This window comes from Melospiza melodia, chromosome 2 (genome assembly GCF_035770615.1).
Source record: "Melospiza melodia melodia isolate bMelMel2 chromosome 2, bMelMel2.pri, whole genome shotgun sequence".
Lineage (NCBI taxonomy): Eukaryota > Metazoa > Chordata > Aves > Passeriformes > Passerellidae > Melospiza > Melospiza melodia.
Window position 1 is genome coordinate 17,868,668 of NC_086195.1, and position 18,541 is coordinate 17,887,208.

At 40.4% G+C, this 18,541-nt stretch overlaps 1 protein-coding gene across 5 annotated transcripts in view; it reads left to right on the plus strand.

Moving 5' to 3' along the window:
* The first annotated feature begins 953 nt into the window (after positions 1-953).
* The window catches only part of AP1S2 (adaptor related protein complex 1 subunit sigma 2), a 30,793-nt gene continuing 13,205 nt past the window's right edge, over positions 954-18,541 (plus strand). For 3 of the 5 annotated variants that reach the window (XM_063183039.1, XM_063183045.1, XM_063183052.1), the window contains exons 1-5: positions 954-1,106; positions 2,092-2,270; positions 9,395-9,503; positions 10,378-10,515; positions 18,294-18,387. In XM_063183039.1, coding sequence (XP_063039109.1) covers positions 2,092-2,270; positions 9,395-9,503; positions 10,378-10,515; positions 18,294-18,338 — 471 coding nt within the window. In that variant the 5' untranslated portion in view covers positions 954-1,106 and the 3' untranslated portion in view covers positions 18,339-18,387. The remainder of the gene's footprint in view (positions 1,107-2,091; positions 2,271-9,394; positions 9,504-10,377; positions 10,516-18,293; positions 18,388-18,541) is intronic. The other 2 variants (XM_063183035.1, XM_063183057.1) reach the window with 1 other exon arrangement.

The following is an 18,541-nucleotide window of genomic DNA, read 5'->3' on the forward strand; positions in this document are numbered from 1 at the left end:
AGGACAATCCCCTCACAGGGTCCGTCCCCACACAGGGTGGGTCCCCTCAGAAGGACAATCCCCTCACAGGGTCCGTCCCCTCACAAGGTCTGTTCCCTCTGAAGGACAATCCCCTCACAGGGTCCGTCCCCACACAGGGTCGGTCCCCTCAGAAGGACAATCCCCTCACAGGGTCCGTCCCCTCACAGGGTCTGTTCCCTCTGAAGGACAATCCCCTCACAGGGTCCGTCCCCACACAGGGTCGGTCCCCTCAGAAGGACAATCCCCTCACAGGGTCCGTCCCCTCACAGGGTCTGTTCCCTCTGAAGGACAATCCCCTCACAGGCTCGTCCTTCTCACACGCAACCCCACCGCTCCCGCCCGGCGCGCGCCCCCTCAGCCTCCACCCTCCTCCCTCCCCGCCCCCCGGGCGCGCACGTGCTGGAAGCAAACACGGCGCGGCGCATGCGCGGTTCGGCCGCCCCTCCTTTACCCCCCCCAGCTCGGGGCTGGCGGGACCGGGGGAGGAGCCTCAGTCTCCGGGCGCCTGATTGACTGATGTCATTTCCCCGGCTCCGTGCCGCGCCCGCCCATTGGCTGCTCCCGGACCGCTATCTGCACCGCGCCGCCTGGTTGGCTGTTGCCGCGCCGGCCGTTGCCTTATCGCAATTCGGGCCACGCGGATTAGGGCATCTAAACCCCGCCTCTTGCTCCAGCCCCTCCTGCCGCCAACACCAGCTCCGCCTTCCCCGCCTTCTCCCGCCTCTCATTGGTCTGGAACAGCTTCGCTCCTCCCCCCCGCCCGCGCGCTGAGCTCTCCGATTGGGTGACAGCCGAGCTCTCCCCGCTCCCCCCCTCCCCGGCCGCTGATAAAGTTTTGTCCGGAGGCGCTCGGGCCACGCCCCCTCTATCCCGGCCCCGCCCCCCGCTGTCCCGGCCCCGCCCCTGACCTGCCCGAGGGGGGGCGGCCGTTGAGGCGCGCGCGCGCTCGCGGCCGCGGCACCTCCCGTCCCCTCCCGACCCCTCCCTCAGTCCCGCTCGGCGGCCGCGGCGGCAACATCGGCGGTACCGCTGTTGGCAGAGGTGCCTGCTTCTTCTCCGCCTCAGCTCCGCTATCCCCTGGCACGGTGAGCACAGCCGCGCGCAGCCGGGCTCTCCTCCCGAGCCGCCCGCTCCGCGCCGGGGGAGCCGGGGCGGTGCTGGGGCCGGCGGGGAGGCGAGGCGGGATGTGGGGAGGCTGCGGGGGCTGCGGGGCTCTGCCCCCGCCCTGGCACCGCGGAGCCGCTGCGGGCGCGGCCGCCGCTCGTCGCGGCTGGCGCTGGTCACGCTTGTCACCCGGGACCAGGCTGGGCTTTAGCATCGTATTTCATGTCTGTCATATTGCCTGGGAAACTTCTCCAGCCTGATACAACTTCGAGCAAAAAGGCAAAAGAAAAAAGCCTGAGCCTTTTCATTTAATGCTACCGCTGCTGGAAAACACAGCCCGGCAAGTTCCTCTTAAAATATAATTGCAACATCACTCCTTTAGAGGAAGCGAGAGCTGGAACATAGGACCGCAGGGAAAGCACTTAATCTCTCCTTTTGTGTAACGTGGGAAAAGACTGGGCTTTTCTGTGCCGTAGGACTCTCCGCTGGGAGGTTTGATGTCTTTTAAAGTATTCCGAGGCTTTTCAGAAAGATTTTAAGTGCAAATTGCTCCTCTAAGGCTCTAATCGGCTGAATTGGAAATGAGGTTGGGTATTGGAGGAGTCTGCTGTGTTGTTTTTCTGTCATTTTGGGTGGAAAACGCAAATGAAACCATAGGAGTGCTGGACGGGGCTGGTCTGAAATTGGGGTGTATTCACTCCCCAGCCCACGGTTCTGACACCCCTTGTGAAACTTGTGTGCGCTTTCTTCTGCCTTGGGCTTGACTGACCTTGCTCTGCAGAATCCTTTGTATCATTGCTACTTCCAAGTCTTGTGTAACATCTGCCAGTGCTATAGAAATACATAAAATAGTTATAGAGTTTTGGATGTCCGACTTTCTTCCTGCTTGGTTTTTCTCAGATCTTTTCGAAACTCGGAGACTGAGATTAATGCTTTTCTTTTTTCCCCCTCCTTCCAATTCAACAGATGCAGTTTATGTTGCTTTTTAGTCGCCAGGGGAAACTGAGACTCCAGAAGTGGTATGTCCCATTATCTGACAAAGAAAAGAAGAAAATCACAAGGGAACTTGTTCAAACAGTATTAGCCCGCAAACCGAAAATGTGCAGCTTCCTGGAATGGAGAGACCTGAAGATTGTCTACAAAAGGTGGTTCTGTCTCACTAACCTCGTAATTGCCATACATTACAAACCGTGTGTTAAGTAGCAAGAAAATAATGAAGGTTGTTCTTGTTTTGTTGGTTTTTTTTTGTTTTTTTTTTTTTTTTTTACTTCCCTCTGCTGGTTACAGAGAAGACTGACTTTTCTCTTGCATCTAATTTGATAACCAAGCAGGAGTCATTCATGTGTGGAAAATCACTCATGCATTGAGAAATGTACTGAAGAAATGAGCTTTCCTCCTATTTTTATAAGGAGTGGCAGTTCTTCTTGGTAGTCTGTTTAGATTCACGCAGTACGTACATGCTTCATATTTGTCCACATTTCAGATTTAATAAGTGATAAAAATTTTATAAATATTTACCTCAAGAAGTGGCTTCATAAATCACCTGAAAATGTAACTTGCTTTTAAAGGCTTCTAGAAATAAGGAGATAGTTTTTCATAGTGCTTGTTTTGGGTGTTGCTTTTTTGGGGCTTTTTTTTTCCCCCCCGTATGTTAAAAAAGCGATTTTTTCATTATTAAAAAAATCATGGCTAGCTTTCTTTTGATGGAAGTACTGTATAATTTTCTTCATGATAATTTCATTTTTCAGGTGTTCCCTAACCTTTGTAGGAGTATTTGGCAGGCATTTTTTAGCTTTGTGCTGATCTTTAGAATGTATCAGAGTGTAGTGGTGTGAGCATAATTCTGCTCCAGAAATAACAGTAATCCTCCTCCTGATGTGGTATGCTGCATCTCTTCCAGCTAAAGGTGGTGCTACAAAGGCTTGACTTATCTCTCTTCCCTAGTTAGTTGTAAACCTGAGGGTGTTTATGCATTCCTGTTTTCTCATGGAGATGGTAGATAGTTTGTGCCCCACAGTAAATATTGTTGTATTCCCTGTAGATAGGACAGAAAGGACTGGAGCAGAAATGAGCAGTTTGTAGCTCTTCTCCAGGATAAGCAATGGGTAGTATCAAATATGTTTAGATGTTTTCAGTGCTGCTCTCATATATACATTGGTTTGTGTGAAGATACATGTGTGAGTATTGCTGGTCTGCCTAATGCATGCAGTTCTTCAACACAGGAGAAAAGAGGAGAAACAATGCATGAAGCTATGCTAATAGCAGACACAGTTTCTCCTGCCTCTTGATTGCCTCACAAAACTCCTTGAACATGTATTAGACAAGCTTGCTGAAACACTTGTGTGCTTCCTTCCATGTTAATGCCTGCAAGTGCCTTTTCAGCTGGGCATTCATGTGCCTAAATGAGAAAAATGAGACATGAGTAGGCCAGCCTGTTTCCTTCCTTACCCAGTCCTGAACAGCAGTAGTTGTTGTGGGGATGCTTCCACACAGCTGCTTTCCCTCCCTGTTTGTTGCTGTTAACAACTCCTTGCCACGTCCTTTTGTGTCCAGGAGCTGGTGGAAATTGGGGTAGGACTGTTTGAGTTGCTGATTGTTGTGGAGTTCTTGCATCTCAGTGGTGTGTTGTGGCTCCTGTGGTCAAGGAGAATGAAGAAATTTGCTGGGAGACATCTATGTCTGGCTAAAAATGGTCTAAGTACTGCAGTCTGTCTGCTGGACTGCTGGTGTGCACAGCTGACTGCAGTAGCTTATTTCACTCTCTGCAGACCAGTCTGGCACAGAGAGCCTGTGGAACTGCTGAAGATGAGCTTGTACCAAGCTAATGAACATCTCAACTTTTGTTTTGACTGAAACATCACCAGAAGGACTAGGTGTAAGAGGTGATAGTTTAAATGTCTGTATCTGGTAACACTAATAGCTCTTAGGTTTGTGGGACTTGTTCCCATCATTGCATCATAGTTAAAGATGATGAGCACCAGCTAGTATGATTTCTTTGTAAGGGTGACTTTTTGTAGCTGAGAAGGTGATGGGCTAAAAGCAAAACACACCAGAAGGAACTCTGTGGCTTGTGAAATTGCAAAAGGTGCTCACAGTTCCTCTTGAGCATCTCCAGAGGATTTCTGCTAAGATTTGTTCTTGTCTGATCTATTGCTGGGAATGATCTGAACCTGCTGGTACAAATGTTTTACAATAGAAGTTCTGAAAGGATGTGCCTATTGCTATTTTGCATCTTAAATTCTTGGAATTTAAGTGCTGTTTCTCTTTTTAGAGTGTGTTTGTTGTTCACATGTAGGAGAATTGAACCTCGATATTGCAGCTCAGAGAATGATTGGCAGTATCAGAGCTGTATTCAGGGTCTCATCATACCTTTTTGAAGGAATAAAATGAAGTTAAATGCAGCAGTTGGCAAGACAGGAGCTTTAACGTCATTATGATACTTAACATTTATTAAGACTGCTGGGCTATTTTGATTAGCCTCCTTAGCTCTGTAGCATTTTCTCTTTATGGGATGTTTTCTGAATTTTCAAGGAAATAGATCTTAAAATTCATCTAAATGTAGGTGATGTAGCTTTTATTTCCCTCTGGTTTCATACATATACCATTTATAATGGCTCCAACACAGGCTCAGTCATTGCCTTATGAAGTTTTTTCCTTCAGCACTACAGAACACAGACAGAAAGGTGCCTAGCTTTTGTCATGGTGTGTGAATTGGCTTCTATGTATTCTGTAGCTGCTTTGGAAGATAGTTTTTCAGGCTGATAGACACCAGAAGATTAAAAAGAAAATGTGGGCTTCTAACTTCAAGAAGCATAGAGATTTGAAGTGACTTGCTGGGAAAATAAAAAATTAAATATGAGAAGCCAACCACAATTATGGTTTATGAAAATATAGGGGGAGTCATCTGCAGACAGCTGATTAGAAACTTAACAAGCACAGCTGATGTGTGTGCTCTTCACAGTTTGTCATTTAAAAAGTAACATAGTGGTTTTGGAGCATATAGGGTAGAAGTTCATGCAGCTTTCCCCCTGTGGCAGAAAAAATGTGTTAAATGTTAAAATTTCTAATTTTTTCTTGGAAGACTTCTGTTCACAATTGTAACTTCTGGCAATATGAGTTATTTTCATTGTGTAGCATATTGCAGTCAAAGTCAGAACTTGGAGAAAAACCTCTTCTATAGAAATTTTACTTGGTTAACATTTGTTTAGCTGCATTCACGGGACATAGTTTAATTATTTGATTAAGGATTGTGGCTTTGCTTTTATGTGTCAGTTTGGAACTGTATTTGGAATATGATATTATGAAACTACAATAGCTTTTGCTGCTCTTGATGTGGCAGTTGTCTTTTACTTTTGCACGACATAACCATAATCAGAGATGATGTTAAAGATTCAAAACAGAATAAGTTTTAAATTTTCTTTCTACCCTCCCTCCACTGAGAGAAGCAATGAAAGAGTCCATTGTGCAGGTGCTGTGTCTCTTCGAGTGTTGAGAGCTGAAGGTACAGCCATGTGGCCAGTGGGATGTGCCCAGCTTGGCATGATCCTTCTTTTTCCTTATGTATAACTTAGCAGCCAGTTGTACCTCTTCAAAGTATTACTGTGATGTTAGTCAGGGAGCTTTGTAAAACTGGCTGAATGCAATGATTTTAGTGAATTAGATACTTGGACTGGATAAATTTAATTAGATCAAGTCTTCTTTGTACTGAGTTTTAGTTTGTGTGGCACTAGGAGGACCTTTGTATCAAGAAGCAACAGCTTTGTCTTAGAGAATTAGCAGAATAAAATTTTTGTTCATTTTGAAGCTGCTGGGGGCTATAGCCGTGCTGAAATAAGAAACTGGAAAAGTGCTTCACTTTGATAGACTATATCCTGGAGCCTCAAAGTTCATAGTTTTTTAAAGAAATGTGTAAAGTTGTGGGACAAGAAAAAAAACCTTATGTCAAGCACAGCATATTAGTTGTCCCAGTTTTCATTGGGTTAGCTATCAGCCAACCACAGATTCTTGGGCTCATTAAACACGTCTGCCTCCTCCTTGTCATTTAGAGTTCAGTTCTGTTCTTGCCAAACTTTGTAAGCTTTAAACTTCCACAATTAGGATCTACATGCCAAGTGACTTAGGTGCTGACAGACTTATGGCTTGTTTGCAGGCTTAGCTGGTGCTGAACTTGCAGGGATGACTTGAAGCAGGTGATCTCTCATGAGGGAGAGCAGCTCGGAGCTGGTAGGATTTGTAAGTTGTGCTCTGCCCACAGTGACCGGATCTCTCAGCAGAGTTACTGAGCCTGGCTGGGAGAGCAGAAGAGGAGAACTCTGCTGAAGTATTGCCTGCCTGTTTTGAGGCTTCCCACTGCTGAATTATTGCAGCTCTTGAGGGAAAGATGCATGGATTTGTTTCCTGTCAGAAAAGAAAAATCTCGAGGCCATCTGTCTGAAGGCAGGAATTTGCATAAGTATTTATACCTGCTGTCTTACCTTTTGGTTCTTTAATCCTGTATTACATTTTCAGGTGATTTGATCCAAACATTGTTTGGTCTCTCTGGTTTTGGTCTCCTTTCTGGTAGGTGGAGGATATTTATCATAAAATATTGCCCTCATTTCCTAAATGAGGGCAAGCAGCTGAATTGAATCTGATGTTTATTTTAATAATGTTTAGTGAGATTAAAAAAAGACCAGAACTACAATAGGAATAAAAAAGGCAGAATGTTTCTTACAGACTACACTTTATTTACTTCTGGGAATGTACTTTTCTATCAGGGTTTGCCTTTTCATCCGATGCATGTGAAGGTTTCTGTCAGGCCCACTAAGAAGAAGCTGTTTCTGCAGAGCAGAAATCTTTTTGAGCCCAAGTAATCTACTTGTCTTTGTGTGGATACTGTCCATGTAAACTTCTGCACTTGGCAAAATTTCCAGTGCCTTTCCTGCAGGGGAAAAAAATTAAAATAATGCCTCTGAGAATTTGGGTCTGAAGCATTCCTTTGTAGTATGCTCATGCCCTTTGGTATGACTTGTTTTTACTCTTCTGCCTTTTGCCATTCAGGCTCATTAAATCTGCATTTTTTTGCTTTTGTTGAGTAGTGATCCATTAGTCATGGTTGCTACTTAAAAAATAAATACCAAAATATTCTCTGCATATAATAGTAGATACCCATGCCTCCATTTTGTGTTGATACCCACTGAGTAGTTTTTGTTTCTTGGTCTTAGTTCTCCAGAACTGCAGTTGGCAGGGCTTGAATGTGCAGTCTACTTGCTAGCTGCCAAATACAGTCTTTTGAAAGTATGTTTTGTGCTCTCTTAAATGAGGACACTGAGAGCAGACCATGTTCTGAGAAAGTATTTAGTGTTGGACTCCCTCTCTCCCCTCCTCCCTTCTTTTTCCATAAAATAGTTCTGTGTGTCAAGAGACACTCCTAAGTACTAGAGGAGCAGAGATGGAGTTTCCCATGTGGATAAACTTAAAATATTTGAGTCAAATTTGGTTTGTAAGGTCTGCTGGTACGTGGTTCAACTTGTGTTTAAGCACTGTAAGGAAACAGTTGAACTGCACTTCATCATAATCAGTGCTGCTCTTGTGCAGGTGATGAAAGGCTTTGTTTAGATGGATTTGGCCTGAGTGCTGGTGATTAGTGCAAATATCAAATAATGTGTTAATGCTCCTTTTTGCTACAATGAAATATGATAACATGGAGCTTGACTTACAGATTCCTCAGTAAGTTTGAAAGCACGTTTTTTCTTTATAATATTTCTTTCCAATACTTTTAAAAATAGTTTAGGTTCCTTATACAGATTGAATGTTGCAAGCTACTACAATGATTGTAAATGTCCTTGAAAAATTAGTGAGGCATAAACAGAACAATGCAGAATCAAAAGAACTGTGCTCAGATAAGACTTGTGATGAGCTGATGAATCCCTGTGGTGAAGAGATGAAAGAGAGAGGGAATGAAGGTGTCCTTCACTGGAGGTGTCTTCCTCTCTTCCCCCATCATGTTTTGTGGTAGGACAGGCAATAATATTTTATAGTAGTTTAAAGATTTTGTATAAGAGCTATTCTGATTAATCTTTCATGTTGAAGCTGTTGCAATTTGATTTGGAGCAGAGTGGGAGAAGGGGGGACATTTTCAGATCATAAATGGCACTGGATAGGTGTCTTGGAGATGAATTTCAACATAACTGAAAACACAGCAGGGTTTTCTCAGAATTTCTGACTTCTAAAAAGTCTGACAAGTCCCAGCTGATAAAATGTGTTGCATGTTTAAAAGATGGATGGATTTCTCTGTATGGGAAAAACTATGCACCTTAAACTAGGTGTTCATATCTGGATGACTTATTTTTCAGTAGGGTTGGCTGCACAGGAGTGCTTAATGGGGCCAGTTGTCCCCTCTAGAGGCAAACAAAAGCTGTTTCTGGTTTATGTAAATTAGCAGTTACAACAGGTGGCACTTGAAATCTGGTTTGTGCCACGTATGACTGAAAGGCATATGGTTTTGGCATGTTAGAAAAGACTAAATGGGGTTTTCAGCTTTCATTCCTGCTTTGTTTGTTTTTTTATTTTATTAGGTTTCTTTAAACATGGCTTGAACAAATATATAATAGAGCACAGTAGAATTGGGTGGTCTTTGTGTTAAAGTGGAACTGGATCATATCTGAAGTTATGACTCCCTGTCTTCCAAGATGGAAGTGGATTGCTAGAAACTATTTGATGGCCTCTCATCAGTCTGATGCTAGGACAGTTAGTAGGAATTGCATCGTTGACTTAGTAGTAGTTGGGGTGGATGACATTGGTGTTGGTTTTGGAGATTTTTAAAATTCTCTATAAAGACCAAACCCTAATTGCTAATTCAGTCTATCTTTCTTGAAGCATTATGGTTTTTATTATCTGTGTATAGCTTACATGATGAAAGTTTAACATGGGATCAGTTGGTTAATGTACTGGTGTGTGGATGTTACAGAGAGAAGAGAAGGTACGTAATCTCAGAACTCTGTCATGATACTACAAATCAAATATATTTAGTTTTCCAACTACCTCTTTGGCTATTTTAGTTCTGTCAGCTAAAGGATGGCAGAGACTGATGTCATGCTTGACTCAGGGACATAACACCCATGTAGATGTGTGGGTCTTCTGGTCTGTCAGCCATTCTTTGGCAGGACTTGCTTGGTTATGATTGGGATACCAATATGCTGAACTTGAGTATGAAGGACTGCTGAGAATGTGATACTCCTCATTTTGCTTATGTGTGTATGCTAACATCAGGATTATTTTGTTATTACAGATATGCAAGCCTCTATTTCTGCTGTGCTATTGAAGATCAGGACAATGAACTAATAACTCTGGAAATAATTCATCGCTATGTAGAACTTCTTGACAAGTATTTTGGCAGTGTGAGTTAAGTTTCTTTATGTTTTGGCATTTCTTTTTAGGCCCACAACATTTTTACAGGAACATAACCAACTAGTAATTGAAAAGGTGTGTTTAATACTTCTGTGTGGCTTGCTTGGGCAAACTAAGCTGATGCTTGCCTCTATTAAAATACAAAATTAAATTATTGATTTATAGAACTTCCATTAATCTGGTGCTAATTGCCTGTATTTGTTTCATTTTACAGTAGTCTCACTTGGGTCAGATAAAATCTTACTCTTAACAGGAAGCTTTTCTTCCCCTGGCACTGCTTTAGTGTGAGCACCTCTTACATGTGCTTCCAGAGGAGGCAGTTGGTTGTGAAGTGGCAGGAATGGTAAGCAAAGGTGTGAGGGACATCTGCTTACCCAGGCAGCAAACACAAACTGCTACAGCAATGTACATGAACACTCCTAGAAAAACTGCTGCTCATTCTGCCTTTTTTCATAGTCCTTCTGACTATGAAATGCAGACTGAACAAGAAATCTGAGGTTATTTATTTTCATATCTCTCTGTAAGCCTGTGTGAGTTGCCTCTGCATACTTCTACAGGGAATGTTCTCTTGTGTCTTGAGGAGCTGTGTCTTACAGACTGCTGTGCACTGAAGCCTTTTTAACAGTGAAAGCTTTTTTCAGAGGTTGCTGTAGCTGTTTTTAACTGAAGAAAAAAATCTGATGTTTTTTTTTTTCCTTCAAGATGTGGTTTTTATTACTGCCCCAGTCCTTACAAGGTTACAGCCTTCAGCTAACATCTTGATTTGGTAAAGTTTGGTGAAGCTGTGAAACAAGTTTTGTGAGAGGATGTACCTCAAGTGAGAGTGTCCTTCCGCTTTGCAATAATGCCTGATGTTCTTTTTAGGTCTGTGAACTTGATATCATCTTCAATTTTGAAAAAGCCTATTTCATTTTGGATGAGTTCCTTTTAGGAGGGGAAGTTCAGGAGACATCCAAGAAAAATGTTCTTAAAGCCATCGAACAAGCAGATCTCTTACAGGAGGTAAGCACATCCAGCTTCTCTGGCCAGAGTGTCAGCATGGTAGGCTGGGACTCAGAAACCTCCTGTTCCTCTAAGCTTTTAGAAGGTATTTTGTAGCATGCCTAGCATGTAGTTTCAGCTGGTTGTCCTAAGTGTGCAATAGGATGATGTTAGTTGCTCTTTTCGTTTGGTTTGGCATGTTGACTTTGTAACCTACTGTGACTTCATGTTCTGCGAGTAAATGCAAGTGGCTGTTCTGTGTTTGTACCTAGATAATTGTAGATCATGTTCATTTAACTTAGTTATGTTCATGTGTCTTTCATTCCTTCTTTTTATTTATTAACCATTAATTTTTTTCTCGTACCTGATGCATGTTCACTTCTTTACTGTTTCATTGCTGAAATCCAGAAGCTAGACTCTCTTCTTTGAGACTTGTTCAGGTATAGTTCTGATTAGTTCTTAGACCTGCTTTTCTGCTGTAGGCTGCTTACTGTGGAACATTTCCAAGCTGACAAAGCAGTAATAGTAGTGCCATAGAAACATAAAAAATAAAGTATAAGAACATTGTTTTTTTCACTTTGAATGCTTTTGTTGTTTGTTATTATCACTGAAGAATGATGGATTGCATGTCTACCATTTTGAAAAAAAAAAAAACATTTGATGTGAAGGGGTTCAATGGTATAGAAAAACTTAATATAATTTCTCCATATTTCTCCATCCTGTGCTGGTTATTTTGGGTTTATCTGATTTTGTTTGTTTTTTATTTTTTTCCTTACTGAAATGTACATTGTTAAGGTCCTTGAATATATGTCTGAATGTGAATCAAAAATTCTGGTGTGCTGGGGGAATCATCAAGTCTTGTGTGCAAATCAGTGAACATATGTTTTAAACAGTGATGGTTCACCTTTATTTTTTAAAGTCTACTGAGGTTTACAGTTTAGATGCTATATAGATCCAAGTTACTCTATTACCCCTACACGAACCTTCAGCCAAAATGGGACATTACAGCACACCACAACAGTTTGTTATTTTCTCCTGTGAATTAGTTGCTTAATTCTTTTACAAGCCTTCTGTGTTCCACTTGGTAGTCTTTTGTTGGACATAGTATTAGTAGGATGGGGAAGCACAAGGTGTTCTTTACCATGGTAGCTGTTGTTTTTTTAATCCCTTCAGAATACATGCAGATCCACTACACATTAAAGTTCTTGTCATGAGCAAGGTCAGCCATTACACACAGATTTGCTACCCTATTTTTCTAGAAAGGAAATACATGCACTTATTTACTTCTTGTGTTCTGATTCAATTTAAGTCCTCTTTACTCTTTGTAGGAATTATCTTAACCAGAAGTCCTGTTGCAGTTTACAAAGAGGGGACAAAAATGATGTGTTCATTCTTTTAAAATCTTCTGCTCTTTATATGAAAACATATGTAGCAGATTAGTTATATATTCCAGTTTTTCTCCTGCAAATACAGTTAATTGTACATAAAGTAGAGTAACTATATTCTTTCTCATTGTTACTGTTTTTGAACTTTATTTTCACTACTTTTGAGTGTGGGCTGGTCTAAAGAAAAATACATTTCTAGGAATTCATTACTATTTTTCTTTCCAAGCAACAAACATTCTCCTTTTACAGAGAATATAATTTCATATTAATATAACTTCAAGTTAAAAAATTTAAGCCAAGGGAAATACCACTTTTTCAATGTGAGACTTTTCCTTAACCCTGGTAGCTTTACTCTGACTACCCTTCCTTTCCCCATCTTTAGGAGATTTTGAGTTGCCAATGTTTATTAAATAATTCTGATTAACTTGAAATGTAGCAGTTTATCACAGCACTGCTGGAGTCCTATGTTGGGATTCTGTGTTTTTCATTCTTAGTTGTATTGACTGTTGATCAAGTATAACACTACTCCCTATCCCTGTATTTTAGTTTATAAACCCTGTAAAAGTCAGGGTTCAAATTAAATTGAGCTTCCAATAAATTTGGACTATTTTCTATGGCAATTTGGTTTTGTGTCAACTGCTGCTATGTAAATGCTGGGTTTGATGAAGAGAGTTGTTAAAATAAGTTTCTCACATGTGGAGAATTTTTAGTATTTTGAGTTAATACCTGCTTCCCAGAAGACTTCAGAACTACCGGACTGAAACATGGTGTGATCCAAATGCAAAGCAGATTTCTAGCACGTTTGTCATATATTTGTTTTTGACCATTCAGATTTTAATTATGTGCAACAAAGTAATTATTTGGCCCTGAATACTCATATTGCCAAATATATATATGTGTACACACATACACATATATAGATAGATACACAATATTATTAATGGAGCACACAACATTTTTAATTAATAATGCTGCAGGCATTGGTGTCTGAAGTACCTTAAAGATGAGGAGCTGTAAAGAATACTTACCCAAAAGAAAATCATTACAGATCCATTAAGTGACTGTTGGTGTAATGCTAAGAGGAAATACACTGAGGCACAAATTGCTGAGTAGTGAATTAGTTCTTAAGTAGCCTTGCCTACTTCTACTTTCTGTTGAAGTTTTCCAGGATGTACTTCTACGTGTGAGCACCTACTTCAGTTTGTCATAAAGTTCTTGGTGCTGTGAGCTCCCTTCACTGACTGCTGCAGTTTGTGTGATGGAAACACACCAGCTTGTTAAATCCCTCTCACCTTCACATTCTTGTTAGTTCTTCAGGAATGTACTTAGTTCAAGTATTCATTCCCTAACCCCTCCCCCATATTTATTACCACCTGATAACTTATCAGCAGTCAGTCATCAATATTGGCAGTGGTACCCAGATGAAGGGTAGTAAAAGGTAATTAACTCCAGTGCTTCCATTCTTCCTTGTCTCCCTATTGTAGAAATGTTTCTCTTCAAAAGAATGCTGATGATTTTGTATCTTGTTTGCTAGAGAGATTCTAATACTTAACTACTGATTACAAAGGCATGCACTGCTGAAAAGGTGGTTTTTGCTTGTGTGAACAACTCAATTATACTGAAGAAATTGGTAGATGCAGTGTGGTGTTGCATGAATTAAATATATACATGTGATGTGTGAAACAGCTAAAAGATGAGCCTGTGGCATCATTTTGTGACACTTGAGATTTTTAAGGCGTGAAACTACCAATGATAGATGTTCTATACAAAAGAGAGATTTTGATTTATTTCTCTCAAAAGTCTAGTTGCTCTGTGCTATTTTGGATGGCTTCAGTAGTTCAGTATGGTGCTTGGAGGTTTGTGGTCGTTTCCTGTGCTAAAATGTTGAAATTAAGGAGTCAATAATTATAGTATTTAAACAGAGCAGTCATGTATATATTTTAAAGCAAATCTGTACAGACTTGCTCCTCTTAATTTGAAGTAGGAAAAATTTCCTAAACATTGGCTATGAATGAAAATGGTTTTTGTTGATTATCCTAGGTAAATTTTAGAAAAGTATTTTGGAAATCATCCCCATTTTGTTCACCACTGTTCTTTTGTAGGATTTTTTGTGTAATTTTTAATACTTGATTGCAGAACATCTAAATACTTAAAAATACATATTTTTTAAGAGGTTTCTAAATAAAAAGGCCAACGAGTCTCCACAAATCAGACTTGCTTGTTTGTGTCATTACTTCAGTAATGATCAAAAACTTAAAAGCTATGTGAATGTTTTTTTTCTTAGGCTCTTGCAGTTTGGCCTCAGGCAGTATTTACTAGTCCTTCCACATGAAGAATAAGAGATAAGCTATCAATTAACCTTATTTTCTTTGCTTTCAAACCCTTGCCTCATCCTATATCCAGAAGGGTGCTGACAGTGTTCATGTTGGCTGACTTGCCTCAGATGCTTAGGGTTGCTCCATAGATTTAAGCTTTTGGATTTAGAATGAGCATCTTTGGAAATGAAACTCTGGTGAATTTCCTGCATATGCTATGAGAATTTTCTTATTAGAGATGAAATGTGCTTATTGGAAACCATAGGTTTGAAAGTAGGCATAATAGTAGGTATTAGGTTGTTCTTGAGATGTGCCAAAACTCCTTCATTTTGTCATTGGCACTGTTAAAATTCTTATATTTATGCCTCCAGTGGGTGGGAGTGAGTATAAGGGATTTTGTCTGATTTAGGAAACAGCCTGTGTAAGCATCTTTTTATTACCATTTGCCTGAGAAACTGACCACAATGAATGCAATTAATTCAGTCTTCACTTAATGTTTTTTCTTAAATATGAACTGTTGAAATGGACTGCCTTCCTCAGTTGGCAGTGGCATTATTTGCCTTGGCTGTACCTGTGTTCCCCTGAATGTGAAACAAGAATGAATAATGAAGTCTTTATTATCATGGAGATCCAACTGCCTTGACTGCCATCCTCTCTTCACATATAACTTCAGTCTCACTTTCAGGTGGTCAGCTTTGTTGATCAGTTGGTCACTGCAATTTTAAGACATGCATCTGCTTGATTTTAGGCACAGAAAATGATCTACATTTACATTTTAGAAGATACATATATATATCGACCTCTGAGAGTTACTGTGAATGAGAAATGATAGAGTTTTAGTTCATTATTTAGGGATTAGGAAATAGCTATGATTTTTATGGATTTGGAATCCCTCCCAACTCACAGAAGAACAAGTTGTAGTGTTTTGGTAGCTGATGCTTTTGTAAAATGCATTTCAGAACTGAGTCTCTGGAGATGCATTTATAGAAGAAAGGGGTTACAGTGCTGTTAGAGTGTTTGGCACTCTCCATGACACTCAAAAAAGTCATGGCAATCAGAGGCAGTCCCTGGTGACTGGGAAGAGGGAAGCTTTGTACCCATTTCAAAAAGGGTAGAAAGGAGGACTGGAAACTACCAAGCTGTCATCCTGACTTCTGTCCATACCTGGAAGGATCATGGACCAGATCCTCTTAGGAGCTGTGCTAGGGCACGTGGAAGCCAGCATGGCTCCACCAAGGGCAAGTCCTGCCAACCCCTTCTCTGGGTTGGCCTTTTATAATGGAGCAACTCTGTCAGTGGGCCAGGGGAGGGCTACAGATGTCATTTATCTGGGCACAGTTCCCCATAGCATTGCTCTCTCTAAATTCAAGAGGGGTGGATTTGATGGGACAGTTACATCCAAAGGATGGGAGTCAATAGCTCGGGGTCCTGATGCATTTCAGTGGTGTTCCTCAGGGGTCAGCAATGGGACCAGTGCTGTTTGATATCTTGGTTAGTGACATAGAGGGATTGAGTGCACCCTCAATAAATTGGCAGGTGACACCAAGCCAAGTGGTGCAGTTGACACTCGTGAAGGATGGGACGCCATCCAGAGGGACCTGGATAGCAAAGCTGGAGAAGTGGGCCCCTAGGAATCTCAGCAAGTTCTACAAGATCAAGTACAAGATGCTGTGCTGGAGGGTGAACAGGTCAAGAGCAGCTGAGAGGGATTTGGGGGTGTTGATGGATGAGAAGCTGGACATGACCTGGCAATGTGTGTGTGCAGCCCAGAAAGCCAGTTCTGCCCAGGGCTGCATCAGTAGCAGGTCAGGGGAGAGCATTCTGCCCTTCTGCCCTGCCCTGGTGAGACCCCACCTGGAGAGTTGCATGCAGCTCTTAGGAGCAAACCTCTAAAGGTTTCTGAATTTAATTGTAGCAGACAGGTCTGTAAACCTTGATATTTCTGTATTTTTAATAGATAATTTTAAACTGTCCTCTTTGCATTGCAGATTAGGCTTTCCTGTAAATACTGACCAAATTACACTTTCATGTTTAAAGCAATAGAAAGTATTCTAGAAAATGAACAGTAGAACCTGCATCTCTTTTTCCCAAATAGTAATGGGGGAAGAGGAGGTTAACATTTTAAGATTTAAATATCTTCTTGAAAAAGTGGCAGAGTATCCAGGAAGTTAGCATTACTATGCTTTGACCTTTTCCCTTGCTCAGTCTGATTTTTTTTTGTTGTTTCTTCAAGTGTGTATGTATGTAAGATGTGACTAATTCTGTTACATCAAAGAAATCAAAATTAGAAGATGTTAAGACTCAACAAGTTGAAGAAGTCTTTCATAAGTGTTAAATATGCATTCATTAAGCTTTGCAAATTGAAACATCAGAAAGTTTCAACTAAAAAAAAGACAAATTAGCATAGGCAGTCCTTGCTGTCTCCTAACTATCCAGTACCCTCTCTGATGTGAATGCCATTACTGATCAGTTTGCAAACTGTGAACTTGATCATTTATTGATATAAGCAATTCTTGTAGCACTGTTGAGGGTATATTAACAATACACTGAACTCTTTGTAGATTATAATTCTAATAAGGATGTATTTATTCTGTACATTCAACTGATAGATTCTTTTCCAGAGACATTGTCCTGTCCTCAGCAATAGAAGCACTGTATCAGGCTGATGCAATGAGAATTTTAGCACTGCTGCATGTGCCATAGCTGTTTTCAGGAGTTTAGTCATGTGCTGCTCATCAATTAGCATAGTAAATCCAGTGAACAATTGCAGAAGGCTGCTCAGGAGTAAGGAGTATCTTATCTTCAAAATCAGGTGCTCTTTCTGAATGCTCACATTAATCTGCATTTTAATAGAACAAGTTCATTGGATGTGGCAGGTTGTTGAAAAGATCAGTGTTGATGTTTGGATCTTGAGATTGTGAGGAGAAAATTCCATTTTTACTCTGTTGTCTGAGATGATGTATCATGTTGCAGTGCTACTACCCTTTCCTAGAATTCTCACTACCTGTGAGATGGTCTTGGAGTGCCAGAGAATATTAGGTGAAAAGAGTACAAATGTCCCCAGGAGGCATCCTGTTGTGTTTGGTTTTAGATTCTCATTTCTTTGTGGTCTTCTCTGTGTGTTGTACAGATGTTGGGGCACGTTGCTGGTATGTTTTAGGGCTTTTATTTATTTTTAAGGGAGAAGCTGTATTTTTTGTTGCCAAGCTGTCTAGCAACAGTAGTAGTTCTGGTGATGGATATCAAGATACAATAATAAAAGTGTGTATATGAAGTTTTATAAAGGCTGAAAATTTGATACTAAAAGGCAAAAAATAATCTGAGAAGACCTATTGTTCACAACTTTTTGAGAATTCTAAGTATGTTTGATTAACAGATGGATTGATTCAAGTGAAAATGTTGAACTTTTTGCGCTAAGCAATGCAACATGAAAGTGACTACTCAGCAAGTAACAATGGTGACTTAATAAATATGAATTTTGAATTAAATTGTTACATTACTTCAAGGATGATAGGTTGAATGAAACTTCTTCATGAAACAAGTCTTATTATTTATGTTAATAATAATACTGTGTGACAGTTAATCACTGAGTGAAATATATGTAAATTTTGTATTCTATTATGCTTTTAATCTGTTCCAGTAATGAACAACTGCTCTTTAAAAAAGTAAAATCTTTGAATTAAAATTCCTTCATGCACAACTGAAGCTTTCTAAAGAACTCTTTACAACATACTCTTTTGAGGTACCAATGTCCTGTACCCGGTTGAGAAATGAAAAGTAAACTTTAGAGTTTTTCTGATGCATCTCCTTGAAGTCTTTGAATTGATGTTTTCTTCTGGTGCACTTGTATTTGCTTTCTTAACAGTGGACTTTTAGGAAAACCTATTGAAATTGTATTAATCTAAAGAATAACAGCTGAAACAGATTTAAGTGAAATAACTGCATTTACTTTTGTATATTGTTTAGAATATTTTTAAGTCTTATTTTAAATGTAAATAAGCTGTACATGATTGAGTGGATGTTGGGTTTTTATTTGCTTTTTTTTTTTTCATTTAGTAGTTGATACTACATTTTCACTGCTGCTTGATTTTGTTTGTAGAGCCAGAATGAAGACTGGGGAGGTTTGTCTGAGGATATCTTATGATTAAGAGCAATCTAAGGCATTAGCCCTTTTGACCCCATCTAAATGATTGGTAACTACCAAGTTTACCATTTTGGTGGCATGGATTAAATGGGTGCTATGCAAAGAGTGCTGCACGTGTAATTAAGTCCTTGCAAGGGTAAACAGAAAATGGGTGATGGGCTTAACTTTCTGCAACACTTGCATGATGGTCTTTGAAGAGTGCT